The sequence below is a fragment of the Falco biarmicus genome, chromosome 15 (genome assembly GCF_023638135.1).
Source record: "Falco biarmicus isolate bFalBia1 chromosome 15, bFalBia1.pri, whole genome shotgun sequence".
Classification (NCBI taxonomy): Eukaryota; Metazoa; Chordata; class Aves; order Falconiformes; family Falconidae; genus Falco; species Falco biarmicus.
This window is the reverse complement of record NC_079302.1, coordinates 4,064,806-4,078,047: the sequence shown is the minus strand read 5'-3', so window position 1 is coordinate 4,078,047 and position 13,242 is coordinate 4,064,806. Positions and strand designations below refer to the sequence as shown.

The 13,242-nt window shown below is 55.3% G+C and overlaps 1 protein-coding gene across 1 annotated transcript; it reads right to left on the bottom strand.

The window, feature by feature from the left end:
* Positions 1-8,853: 8,853 nt before the first annotated feature.
* Positions 8,854-13,019, bottom strand: FOXF1 (forkhead box F1). The gene is made up of 2 exons (XM_056361186.1): positions 11,873-13,019; positions 8,854-10,293 (listed from the first exon to the last, which is right to left on the bottom strand). Exons 1-2 carry the CDS (start codon positions 12,930-12,932, stop codon positions 10,133-10,135), a joined length of 1,221 nt encoding a protein of 406 aa, XP_056217161.1. The 5' UTR covers positions 12,933-13,019; the 3' UTR covers positions 8,854-10,132.
* Positions 13,020-13,242: the final 223 nt, after the last annotated feature.

The following is a 13,242-nucleotide window of genomic DNA, read 5'->3' as shown; positions in this document are numbered from 1 at the left end:
TGATGCTATGATAGTTGGCTTTCCAACTTAAGTAGTCATTTTTGATCCAGGTTACTAGTAAATGGCAAGGTCTTTTGGGCCTTGTCATTAAAGGTGAAGACAGGCTGAGAGAGTTGGGGTTGTTCAGCCTGGAGAAGAGAAGGCTCTGGGGACACCTTATAGTGGCCTTTCAATATTTAGAGGGCTTATAAGAAAGATGGGGGCAGACTTTTTCATAGGTCCTGTAGTGATAGGACAAGGGGTAATGGTTTTAAACTGAAAGAGGGTAGATTTAGATTAGAGATGAGGAAGAAATTCTTCCCCGTGAGGGCAGCGAGGCGCTGGCCCAGGCTGCCCGGAGCAGCTGTGGGTGCCCCATCCCTGGCAGTGTCCCAGGCCAGGCTGGACGGGGCTGGGGGCAGCCTGGGCTATGGCAGGTGTCCCTGCCCGTGGCGGGGGGGTGGAACTGGGGGGGGCTTTAGGGTCCCTTCCAACCCGAACTGTTCTGTGATTCCATGAAAAAAGTGGGTTTAATTCAAAGCGGCAGGTGCTCCCAGTCAGAGTTCGGCAGCCTGTTGCAAACCCATCTGCACCAGCAGCTTTGGCGAATCAGTAGCAAGCGAAGTGCAGGCACACAGGTACACGTTCATTTCTGTCGTCTCTGCTTCAAGAGCAATAACCTGCAGGGAAACAGGCAGCTGTTAAAAACAGAGACTGAAGCTGCAGAAGGCTTACCGGGGTTCAGAGCTTCTGCAGAGGTTTAGGAGTAAGGGGTTACGTGGAGGCAAAACAGTACTCCTCAGAAATCACCTTTGGGTTGCTATAGGGTCCCTACAGCAAAAACAAGAACTTGCGAAGTTACATTCTGCAAAAAAACCAGCATGGCTTGCAGCAAAGCTGTTCTATAAGCTTCCTGTGAGAGGAGGGTATAGCTTGTGCTTTTTGAAGTGGCATGTACCAATGCAGCCAGAGTTTGAGCCTGTGCACCCTGAAGTTAATGCAATTTCTGTCTTGGCCAGCGAGGGAAGCAGTGACAAGGATGGGGCCCTTCCTGCTGCTTGAGAAGTTGCTCATCTTTAGCTAAAAGACATTTCAATGCAAGATGCTAAATTGCTATTTAATTATATAATGCAAGACTGCCCAAGGCAGACGCCTACAAGGCCTTTTGGTGCCTTTAGATGTAAGATGTGGATTTTTTCTTGTGGGCTGACCAAGTTCCTACTTGAGGAAACAGCAGATTTTGAAGAAAAAGTGAATGGGGCAGCCTGCATCTCTTAGATCTATTGTTTCAGGCTCTCTGCATGCTCAGGAAGACATCAGTTATACATGAGTCACTTCTGACTTTTCTCTAAATCCACAAAACTCTGAAATGCGATACGTTTTAGTGAATCCTTGGACTCTGATCTCATCATGAAACTCAAGGCACTGAAGGCTGCTTATGTTTTACTTTGGCCTGGACCAAGACTATACAAGATAGCGTACCAACAATCAAACAGTAAAGCCTGTGCCCTGAAGAATTTACAGTCCAAATTAACAGGCTTTAAAGATGAGAACCTTTACTCAAGTAAGAATTCTTGGGTTTGTACCTGTTGTAGCTTTGGCCTTGCCTTTAGCGTGTGTAGGTTGAACTGGGCTGCATCTATGTAGATGCAGTTTGTGCCTCATCTCGGGTGGATGCCAGCCCTTACCTCCCTAGGACTGAAGCACCGGTCTAAGACTTTGGGGGCCTCAATTCTTCAAACCAGTTCTCCATAATGGCCTTCCTGTGACCGCCAATGCCTGGAGCAGTGGGGAGAAGGTATCTTTTAAGCGCTGAACCCCCACACTCTTTCTGTAAGGACGGTGGGGCATCCTTGCTTCTTAAGACTCTCATGATAAAAACATCTGCAGTGGCAAAGAACTGCGTGGATGCTGCAGGAGAGTCTGAAACGCTGGTGACGGATGGGTAGTCTGCTTTTAATAGGGAATGAAGTGATCCCTAACCAGGCTCGATTTGAGTTCACTTGCAGCAGCAGAGGAGCCTGTGTTTCGCTGCTGTGTGATGAGAAGAAAAGTTCAGCAGTACAATGGGAAATACTTTACTGAGCCAACTTTGTTCAGAAGTAATTAAAAATGAGGTCTTTCTATTCTCTGCGCAGCCTGATGTCCTCGCTTGTCATGTGGTTCAGTGCATTCTTTCCAGCTCCTTTCATGGCACAAACAAGTTAGGATGTTGTTACTGCACACCCCTCTTTTTGAGGGTTCAGCGGGGAAAGATGCTGAACAGCTCTGGAGGCTGGTCGGTGTGAGCAAACCCCGCTCCACCCTCATGGCAGCCGGGAGGGTGTGGGATCCAGCAGCGACCACCCTAGGTGTCACATCACGGACGTGAGCTTCCCAGGGCAATTTGGCCCTTCCTCCTATCCTCGCTCATGGGAGAGATGCGAAGAGAAAACAGTATCGGATGAATGGAGCCTCTACCAGATCCACGAGACTTGAGAACATGGGTCACTTTGGAGGGGTTTTTCTTTTGTTGAATGATATTAGTCACAGCGTGGTGTGTGGCACAGAGCAGTGAGGCAACATTGTAATCTGCTAACAATAAAAGCGAGGTGGCTAACTGCCACTCAGTGCTGAAAACTATACAATAATTAGGGTTTTCCTTCAGACAGCTACGTCCATGCATTTCCTGGAACAAGGACAAGGCCACACAGCTTCAATACACCGAAGACAACAGCGGGTAAACAAGTCCATGTTGCTGTGTAGTCTTCTGAGTGACAGGACTCAGAGATTGTTTGTTTCCATGGAGAGAGAAAAGAAAAAAAAGTATCTCCTCATCAGGGTAGGGAGGGAGGAGAGCCCTCCCCTGGGCCCCGCAGCCAGGCCCCCTTCCAGCATCTCCATGCACATCAGTCCCTGGTCCCACCCCCCAGAAAGCAGGCCTTAAGGACAGAGGCTTTATCCCATTATCTCTGGAGACCAATAAAATATCGTAGAAAAGGGACGGTTAAATACTATCTTCAAGTCATGTCTGGGTTATTTTTTTTTTTTATGATTTCATCGTCTTTTGCTGCTCCAAAGGGAGAAACAAATGTTTTCTAGGGGCATGTTTCCATTGAAAAATCTAGCACTGGGGCTGTGTCTGCCTCCACAACTGCAGCAAGAGGTGAGGAGCTGGGAGAAAAGCATGTGCTGGGATTTCTCTCATTCCGGTTCCTCAGAAGGAACAGCCCCGTGCAGCAGTTCTGGCTTTAGAGGAAACATCTGTGGCTGTAGCCACGTTATTCAGGCAAACATACCCCTCCGTGAGGTAGGCTGTTGTGTACAAATGCTTTTATTTCCTCATTGCCATCTATTAAAGATTATCTCCCTACAAGAAAAGTGCACCATTTCCCATGTTTTCATGTGTAATGTCTGTGATGTCTGCTGTAAACATCATGAAATGTTTGCCTGCTCCTACACTGACATAGGTATAAAAGTCACTGCTTTTCATCTTTCAAAGCACTGCAGAAATGTTTAGGGTCGTGTATCCTGCCATTGTTCTGGGCTGGGCATCCCACTGAAGTCACTGGGAGAAATGAGTTCAGGATACGGACCTATCTAGTCAATCTTTACATGGCCCCAGTAACATCCACGTTTTACAGATGGGAAAATGAGGAAGACGGAGATGGCTCCTGATAGACTAGATGCAAATGGCAATTCCAACCACTTTGGAAAACAACTGGAGGGAACAGACTAGAAACTCATCAAAAATAAAAATAAAAATAAAAATAAAAATAAAAATAAAAATAAAAATAAAAATAATAAATAAAATCCCATAGCATGGTAGCCTTTGGACTTTTCTATGTGACAGGTACCTGATGTCCCAGATGGGCACCTTGTTGCTGCTTCCCAATGGAGAGCCGCAGTGTTGTGGTTGCTGCCTCCACGCGCAGGTCAGCCCTGCTGTGGCTGGGAACGATTCTGCCCATCCTGCTCCACAAGCGCCTTCCAGTCAGGGCACCCAGCACAAGCCTTTTCCCAGCCCAGGGACAAACCACAGCTCTCTTGCCCTGTGAGACCAGATGTGCGAGAGAAACAGAGATAATTTTTTCCAAAACACGCCTCCTCCCCAGGTCTAGCTAGTCACATACATGTGTTACAGTCCAGCCATCCCATGCAGGAACACATGGAGCTAGACCAGGGTGACTTTCTTCCTTTAAGGAATAAGGCAAACATATGGGATCGTTAGTGGGAGAAGAAAAAAGGGGGCACAGAAAGAAGGGAAACATGAAATGCTGCAAAAGCTTCTACGTTTCTAGGCATTAGTGTATCCATTGCTGCCACTCCTTAGTATTTTTAAGTGAATAATTAGTCAGACAAGAGTAACACTTACATTTTTCCAGAGGGATATCATGTTTTCGGAGTCTTTCCAGGCACCTGCACTGCTCAGACTCTGCAGCATAGTGTTTCCATCTCTCTGAAGGCGGTGATTGCTCGGGTAGCTGGTCTGCAGCGGCTTTTCTTGACCACAGAGGAACACCATTGCTATGGCAAGTGAACTCTTGGTACTGTAAGTCCCTGCAAAACTTTCCAGGCCATGTCATCTTGCTTTCCCAGGTGTGTTTGCTTATTTTTTCAGTAATTAGCCTGAGGCTGGGCTGAGCCGCAGAACTGCCTTTTTGCACCACTTTGGGTTTTTCAACTCCTGCTGCTTTAAGTAAACGCACGCCTATGTTCAGGCTCACACCCATGTAAGAGCCACTGAAGTAAAGTGGCACTGCCAGTGTCCCCGCATCTCTTTCCATGATCAGGGAGAGATGCTTTGTCCTCTAGAATTGTCATTTGCTCTTTGCTGCTTGTACCAGTGGCCTGCAGGCTTCCTGGGATCTCTCAGAAGACCTGCGAGAAGTGTCCGAGAAGAGGAAATTCATGTTTATGACAAAGTGATTCACCTCAGTGACATTTGCTGAAGGATCTGCATCTCCCTTGCAAAAATTTAGCTCATTTTTAAGATTGGAGTTAAAACATTTATTAGAAGTTTGATGGATCAGAGCAACTATTGATCATGGGAATTGGTCTCAAAGAGCTTTTTGTAAAACTGTGCAAACAGACAAATCCCCAACCCAGAAGCTCAGTAACAGGTTTATTCGTTGCGTTGTCTTTCCTCAGCAATATTCTGATGTTAAGTTCTTATCGGGTAGGATGGATACTGACGGTGCAAGTTACTTAAAAACCCCTGAGCTGTGGGCCTTCCCTCGCTGATCTGATCTGGTAATTGTTTCTATGAATAACATCAGCCCCTGATTGCAGAGCTGCTGCTAGTGCCCAGGGCACCTCCTGCTCATCGGGGGGTTGGGGGTTCTCCTTTGGCCAGTCACGCTTACCTGCATCAGATATTTTATCCCCAAGGATGGCTCCCAGTGACAAAGACTTCTTGGCAGGGATATGCAAATGCAAAGCCCACAGGAGCACCCCAGCACTGTCTTGTCCTGAGGAGATCAGTGTCAGGCAGCAGCTACGCTCGTAAATATGCATGGAAAGGGAACAGATGTTCAGGTGTGGTCTTCCAAAAGCTTTTCAGTGACATAGAAATCCAAGTCCCCTTTTCAAAAGTGACAAGAACTGTGGCTCGGATGCCCTGTTGTACACAGGTCCCAGACTTCTGGTTTTGAGGGAGAAATCAGGCATCCAATTGTTCTGATGGATCTGAGCCTTTGCCTGCTAAGAAGTTGGTACCAAAATCAGAACTTGGCCTTCCAAATCCTGCTTAAGATTCAAGGTGTCTGTTCCCCTCAGTTAAGGCTCCAGGGTACCCAGTTTTCTGCTACTCTGGGTAACCAACCCCACCTGAGAGCATCATGGGCCGAGTGTCGGCATTTATGGGCTACTTCATGCTATGCCATGCCAAATAGCCCCCTCTGTCCCTCCCGGGCACTGATCAGAAGCATCCCATAAACCAGTTTGGTGTGGCATGTTCAGTCACCACTATCACGATGCTACATCTGAAGGTGTGATAAAGGAACGTTCACCTTCAGAGCTCCGGATGCCAGAAGCCGGGGGCGGAGGGAAGGGGGGGGGCAAAAAGAAAAAAAAAAAGTAAAATAAAGCAAACCTTTAACACCCAACCCTTGGAGAAAAGGTCAGAAATCCCCAGAACCGGCCAGGTTTTAAGCCCAAATTGGGGGAACCCGCGGCGGGGCGGGGAGCGGGGGCGAGGCGCGGGGGGGGGGGGCGGTGGTTCCGGTCCCCGACACCAGGTGGCGCTGCCGCCACGGGAACGGCACCGCCCGCCCCCTGCCGGGGCGCCCCCCACCCCGGCCCCGCTCCCCCCGCGGGGTCCCCCCGGCCCCGCCCCGAGAGCCCCCCCCCGGCATCCCTGCCAGGATGCTGCCCCCAAAAAACGAGCCGCAGACCGCCCCGACGCCCCCCGGCGATGTGCGTGTCCCCCCGGGGGGGCCCAGCCCCGTCTCTCCTGTCACAGCGGTGGGCGCTCCTGCTCTGGGGTCCCTGCGTGACCCCACGCCCCTCAAGCGTGTCCCCACGCGGGACCATCCATGCGCCCCTCATCCACATGCCTGGGGACACAAGCCGGGGGGAGGGTGACAGGGTGGCGGCAGATCGTGGTGGCCCTGCGAGGGTGGTGGACGTGCCGGGAGGAGCAGAGGGAAGGGTCGAGGTCCCCAACTCCTGGCCATGGCAGGGCACGGCCGGGGCACAGCTCGCCTGTGAACCCCTGGTCCCCTGAGCCAGGGGTTCGCTTTGCATCAAACCCAGCTGGAGACACCAGGCCCTGTTTCTCGTCATGCTTCAAAATCTCAGCCCTGTAGAAAACTCATGGGCCTGCATCTGCAATGAGACCTTTCCTCCAGGAGAAATCCAAAGCCCCAAGGAAAAGGTGGGGGTGTAGCACCCACAGACTGGGAAGCGGGTGCCGAGGAGCAGCGAGCGGGTTGCTGGTACCCAACGCAGCCACAGCAGCTGACCACGCTCAGATCTGGGCCGTTACGTGAGCAAATACCACATTTCTGAGCAAGCCCATGTCTCATCTCCTGTTACAGGGCTCCAACAGCATTTCTGAGCAGGCTTCTCTCCTCGCCTCCCACCAGAGCCCAAACCAACCCTGCAAACACAGGCGCGGAGCCTGCATAAAGGCACCGTTTGTGATAGCGGCTGGGGGTTTTGCCATCCTCTGGGACAATACATGCAGGGGAAAAAATCAAGTTTGTCTTGTGCAGAAGGGCTGGGGGCAGGAGCCTGCGGGGTTTCATCCTCTCCTCCCTGGTGGAGGTGTCTGAGATGGAGAGCTGTCTGTTTAGACTGCGCTCACTGGCTTGAGGAATATGTGGCGTCCGTGGTATGCGGTGGCTCTGTTTTTCCAGATTTAGGAACCGATGGGAGGGAGGAAAATAAATCATGTAGACCTTTGTTGGGGACCAGATATCAACCCCCTTCAAGCTGGACCTCAGGCTTGCAAGGTACCTGCTCTGCCCTTTCCAGCCTGGCGGAGACCAGGCTGTGAAGGCACCAGTCCTGCACACAAATGAGCAAGTCCAAAATTAATCTGAAGGATGAAAACGAGCCTTAGGAGCAACAGCAAGATTTCAAGGAAGGAAGAACCACTTGGCAAAGACTGAACTCCTAACCCTGGGCCTTTATCTCAGCCACACCTAGCGCAGTTATGTGCTTCAGGAGCAAAACCCTCAGTCCTCAGCTGGTATATGAAAAGGATGGCAACAACACGGCTCACCTCCAACGGGGACGGGCAGCAGTGCAGACGATGGAAAACAAAATCCACCCGTAAAGGCATAAAAACAAGGAAACCCCCATAAATACTGCAGGCTGCTTGCCACTACAGACCAACTCTCAAAAAAAAAAAAAAAAAACAAATCCAAAACCCCTCTCCTCCCCCCCAAAAGAACCCCAAAACAACAACAAAAAAACTCTCTGAGAGGCCTCCACCAACTCTGTTAAAGCCTTTCCCACCTGCTTAAATTAAAAGAATAATTAAGCTGTTGTTGTTACCAGCTAACTTTGCTTTTAATTAAGCTGATCACACACAGCTGGGCTAAATAGTGTACAGTAACCTAATTTCCCTATATAAAGACAGAAATACACAGCCAACTAATCAGATTAATTCACACGCTGTTTTGTATGTGTATATTCATAGTATGAGTGTTGATATAGATATACTGGCCCATGGGTTAAAGCAAAATTTCCTGGGTATGGTGGTACCCTCATTTAGATCAAATAAACCCAAACTTTGCAAGGGAAAAAACTACTTTTTTTTTCCAGTCCCCGCTGCCTGCTGTCCCCTCGCTGCGGATTTATCCCACAGCATGGGATGGTGATGGTGCAGGAGATGATCTGCTTAATTTTTATTATTATTATTATTTTTCACGCAGGGGAAGGAGCCGCGGGAACTCGCAGCGCCGTGCCGTTCTCAGCGGAGGTTCCACGGGTGGAGCACGGCGGGGATCCGCGGGGATGCGCGGCTCGGGCTGCCCCAAAAATGCCCGTGTCCCTCCCGGGGTGGGGGGGGGGGGAAAAGGAGGCACAGGCTCCGTCCCCGCTGTATTTTCTCCAAGAAACAGGCAAAGAGCCGTGAAACACCGCCTTTCGCTTTCTCCTTGGGGGGAACAACGTGAAATAATAATAACCGTAAAAAGATAAAAATAAAAACCGTCTCCGGTTTTTCTTCCCTCCTCCTTTCGTTACCCGCATTTTAAATATCCCCGGCGCGGGAGGACCCCTCGGAAGCCGCAGCCGAACCCCAAAAAGGGCCCTTTGGAGCCTGCACCGAGGCAGGGAACTGAGGCACCGACCGCGGGAGGTTTGCGGGGCCGGGCCGGGCGTCCCGCGCAGTGCGGAGCGCTCCGCGCAGCTCGGCGGAGTTCACACACTCCTCAGATATAATTACGCGTGTTACACCGCATGCTCGTTTATTTGATGCTCATACAATCGTGAAGCCCATGTACAAATAACATACATGTTTTATTTCGGTTCGATTTTTTTTTCCTTTGGGGACAAAACGTACACAAAAGGGCAGGGCGAAAAAAATACCCCCATAATTACAATTTTATACAGTGCAGAAAGAATTAAAATAGGTGTCACCGAACTGTACAAAGACAGGGCGAAAAAAAAACCATAGAAAGGGGAGGGAGGGGAATAATCCTTCATTATATATATATTTCTATAAAAACATATGGAGGATTGTCTTTACAGAGACCATGATCGGTTTAAAATTTACAAAGGTTAACTAAAAAAAAAAATCTATATGGCAAATATTGCCAACAGAGATTCACCGATTTAATACTGATCAACTGAGACTACTCGTGTCTCGATTATTAGCAACAACAAAAAAAATATGTAGAATAAATAACAGAATGAGCATGGCTGTCTCTTGTCAAAGTGCCTTATTCTCTCTGCATAGGGTCTGATCCTGCAGTCTTTATGCAGGCAAAAAAAAAATTAATAGCTAAAAGGAAAAAATCCCTCTGACAGATTTCTGCCCCCTGGGTGTTTGCCGGAAAAAAAAAAAAAAAATTTCTCCTAAGAAGGGGCTCGAAGTGAGACGGGACCGACGGGGCTGGGGCGGGGGGACCCCGGTGTCGGGCCTGCTCCTGCTCGCGGTGCAGCGCGGAGGGGACCGCGGGCGCAGGATGCGCCGGCTTTGGGGTCGGGGTCCTTTCCAGCACATCCCCCCCCCATCCCCAGCCCGATCCGGCTGTCCGCCTACCAACCGTGATGGCGACACTGCTCAATGCCAATTACAAAACTGAATTAGTAATTTAATTTTATCTTTCCCCCCCCCCCTTTTTTAAAGAAGCATCAAAACCTCAGTTGTCAGACTCTTCACCCAAACTCGCCGTCAGGGTTCTCAGGGCGGAGAGGGGGCTGCTTTTGCTTTCTTCTCAACCCAGCCCCAAGCGAAGAAGCAGAAGAAGGCAGAGACCGTCGGTGACTCAGGCCCGTGGTGGCGGCCGGGCCCGGCCGATGCTCAGCTGCGGGCAGGCTCAGCCCCGGGGCCGCACGCCCCGTCCCCTGCCGCTCCCCGGGGCGCCTGTCTATACCTCCCGAACAAAGCCAGTCTGCAGAGACCCCCCCCATTCCATCGAGAAGGTCCTGGAGGGGGGGGGCTCGGTGCCCGGGTCAGGCCTTGCCGGCCCCAGGAGGTGTTTTTTTCCGCCCCGTATCACATAACGCACGGCTTGATGTCCTGGTATGTCACTTGTTGGTGGTAATAGGAGCCGCTGCCCGCTGAATGCATGGAGGAGGAGGCCATGGCGTTGAAAGAGAAGACGAATTCCTTTCTGTCGCACATGCTCGGAGACTGGGAGTGATACCGCGGGATGCCTGCGGGACGGGGGGGGGGGGGGGAAGATAGTCAGCCATGGGAATTACATTTAGTAGAGGAGGTTGAGCGCGGAGGGGGCGAGAAAAGAGAAAGCCGCCGTCTGGGGTAAAATAAATAAATAAACAAATAAATAACCAGCCCACCCAGCCCCCGCGGCCCCCGGGTGTCAGCGCGGAACTGGGTGTATTTTTGCACGCACACAAGCACCCGGGCACCGCAGGGGCTCCGCGGGCGCGGACAGGTGCGGTGGCAGAACCCCGCGGCCGCGGGCGCTCCCTGTCCGGCCTAGGGGCGCTCCGAGCAGCCGGGGTCCGGCCGCGCCGGGTTTAGGGCTTTGCTGCCCGTTCTGCGCCCTCGGAGGTGCCCGGTGCTTTTCCCACCGCCTCCGCCCGGGCGCAACATCCGCGGGGTGCGGAGCGGGGGGGAAAGCGCCTTCGTGCAGCGGGGCCGGCGGCAGAGCCCGGGCGGGGAGGCCCAAACGGCACCGGAGCGGGGCCGCTGCCGCTGCTGCCGCCGCCACCCCCGGGGCACAAACCCCAGGTGAACGCGGGTGCGACGGGGCGCGGTGCTCGCCCGGGACCCGCGCTGCCGCCACTCCGCCGCCCGCAATTCCGCTGTTAATCCGGAGCGTTTCGGTGAAGGCCGCGAGCGGGCCCGGTGGCTCCTCGGGAGGGATTTTTCCTCCGTTTTCCCGCGGATGCGGGCGTGCTCCCCCGGAGCCGGGCCCGCACGGTGCCCGCCGGCGGGTGCTGACCCCCGGTGCTGGGCCCGGGCTCGGCTGCTCCCCACCGGCCGCCTGACGCTCCTGCCCCGCTTCGCTTTGCCATTTCTGCCCCGCTAACGCTCCGTTTCACACCCGCCTCTGCCAGGCGCTTCCCGCTCCCCCGAAAGGCCCGGGGTGATGTGCAGGGACCCCCCCCAAACCTGCCCCTTCGCCCCACCACGGCCCCCAGGGCTATCCCCGCGCCCCGAGGTGAACGCGGGCGGCAGGACGAAGCCCAGCGCTGCCCTCGGCCCTCCCCAGGCCTCCTCCCAGCCCAAGCACCGTGACCCCCTTCCGAGAGCCGGGGCACGGCCACCCCCGGCAGCTCCATCCCCTGGCCGGGGCTGGGGGGCGCGGGGGGGCCCGGGCCACCGACAGCCGCAGGGGCGGAGGAGCGGAGGGCGGGGGGGGGCGATGGGCCGGGAAAGCGCAACCCCGAGCGGAGTTGCCGGCGGGCCGTGGGGTGCGGACAGCGGACATTCCCCCTTTCCTCCCTCGGGGTCCCGGCGGAGGCGTGAGACCCCCCGGGCCTCGCCTTCCCGCAGCTCCCGCCCTGCCGGAGCCCACCGGCTCTAGGCCCACGGCTGCCCCAGCGGCGGAGCAGCCGCCCCCGGGGAGCGGAGCCCCGGCCCGGCGGTCCCCAGACCCGCAGCGGCGGCGAGCCCCGACGGCCTCCCGGTTGCCCCCGGGAGGGGAGGCGGGGAACGGGGGTCTCCTCCCGGGGAGCGCACGGCCGCTGCCCACGGAGCGGCTGGGCCGGGACCCACGCGTGTCCGCGGCCGTCGCGGTGTGTCCCACGCGTGTCCGCGCCTTACCTTGCAGCTCGGCGGTGTTGTGGCTGTTCTGGTGCAGGTAGGACTGGTCGAGGGAGTGCGTGGAAAGGCTGGAGGAGAGCGGGTTGGCCGTGGGGTTGCAGGGCGAGAGGGGCTGCTGCTTGATGTAGGACGCGCCCGTGTTCAAGGCCGCCGAGGCGGAGGGAGCCCACGCCGAGGCCGAGCTGGAGTAAACCGAGTGGGGCTCCATCACGCCGCCGCCGGCGAGCAGCGGGGAGGCGGGCACGGAGCTCTCGTGGTGCGGGTACTCCCCCGCCGAGGAGCCGGTACAGCTGCCCATGTAGGAGTGCCCACCGTTGGCGGGCAGGTGGGGCACGGAGTGTCCCGCCAGGCCCATCCCCTCCACGTTGCTGGACAAATGCCCGTTCATCATCCCCAAGCCCCCTTCGAGGGAGAGGCTGTTGGGGGGGCAGGAGAGCCCGCCGGCCGAGCCCTGGAAGCCGTAGCTCTCGGGGAGGTGGTTGAAGCTGAGCCCGTTCATCATGCTGTACATGGGCTTCAGCGCCTGGCATTTCCTCCTGAAGCCGCGGGGCCGGCGGCGAAAGGAGCCCTCCTCGAACATGAACTCGCTGGCCGGGTCGATGGTCCAGTAGTGGCCCTTGCCCGGGCGGCCCAGCCCCTTGGGCAGCTTGATGAAGCACTCGTTGAGCGAGAGGTTGTGGCGCACCGAGTTTTTCCATCCCTGGTAGGAGCCGCGGAAGAAGGGGAAGCGGCTCTGCAAGAACTGGTAGATCTCGCTGAGGGTCAGCCGCTTGGAGGGCGAGCTCTGGATGGCCATGACGATGAGGGCGATGTAGGAATAAGGCGGTTTCTCCGGCCGCCGGATCCCCGCGTTAGTCTTCTTCGCCTTGGGACCGCCGCTGCCCGGGCCGCCGCCGCTCCCCGGAGCGCTGCCGGCCGCCCCGCCGGGCGCCGCGGAGGCGGCGTCCATGGCCGAGCTCTGCGGCTGCTTCTCGGCCACGGAGGACATGGGGCCGTAGCTGCTCTGCACCGGAGGAGGAGGGGGCTGAGAGGACAGAGCCTGCTGCGCTTCTGCAGTCATCTACGGCCAGGTCCGCGGCGGCCAGCCCCGGCCCTCCTCCGCCACCCTCCCCCAGGCGCCCCCCCAAAAGGCCACGCTGCCGGGGGCTCGCCGCCGCTCACCCCCCACCCCCCCCACCCCCCCGGCCTCCTCCCGGCCCCCCGGCGGGGTTTCTCTCCACCGGGAGACTTCACCCCTCCGCGGATAAACAAATGGAAGCGACGCCGACACCCCCCCCCCCCCCTCCGCTTTCCCTCCTCCTCCCACTTTATCCCTAAATCCGAGCCCGGCTGCAGAAGGCGAGCGAGAGGCGGAGGGTCGGGAGGAGGGG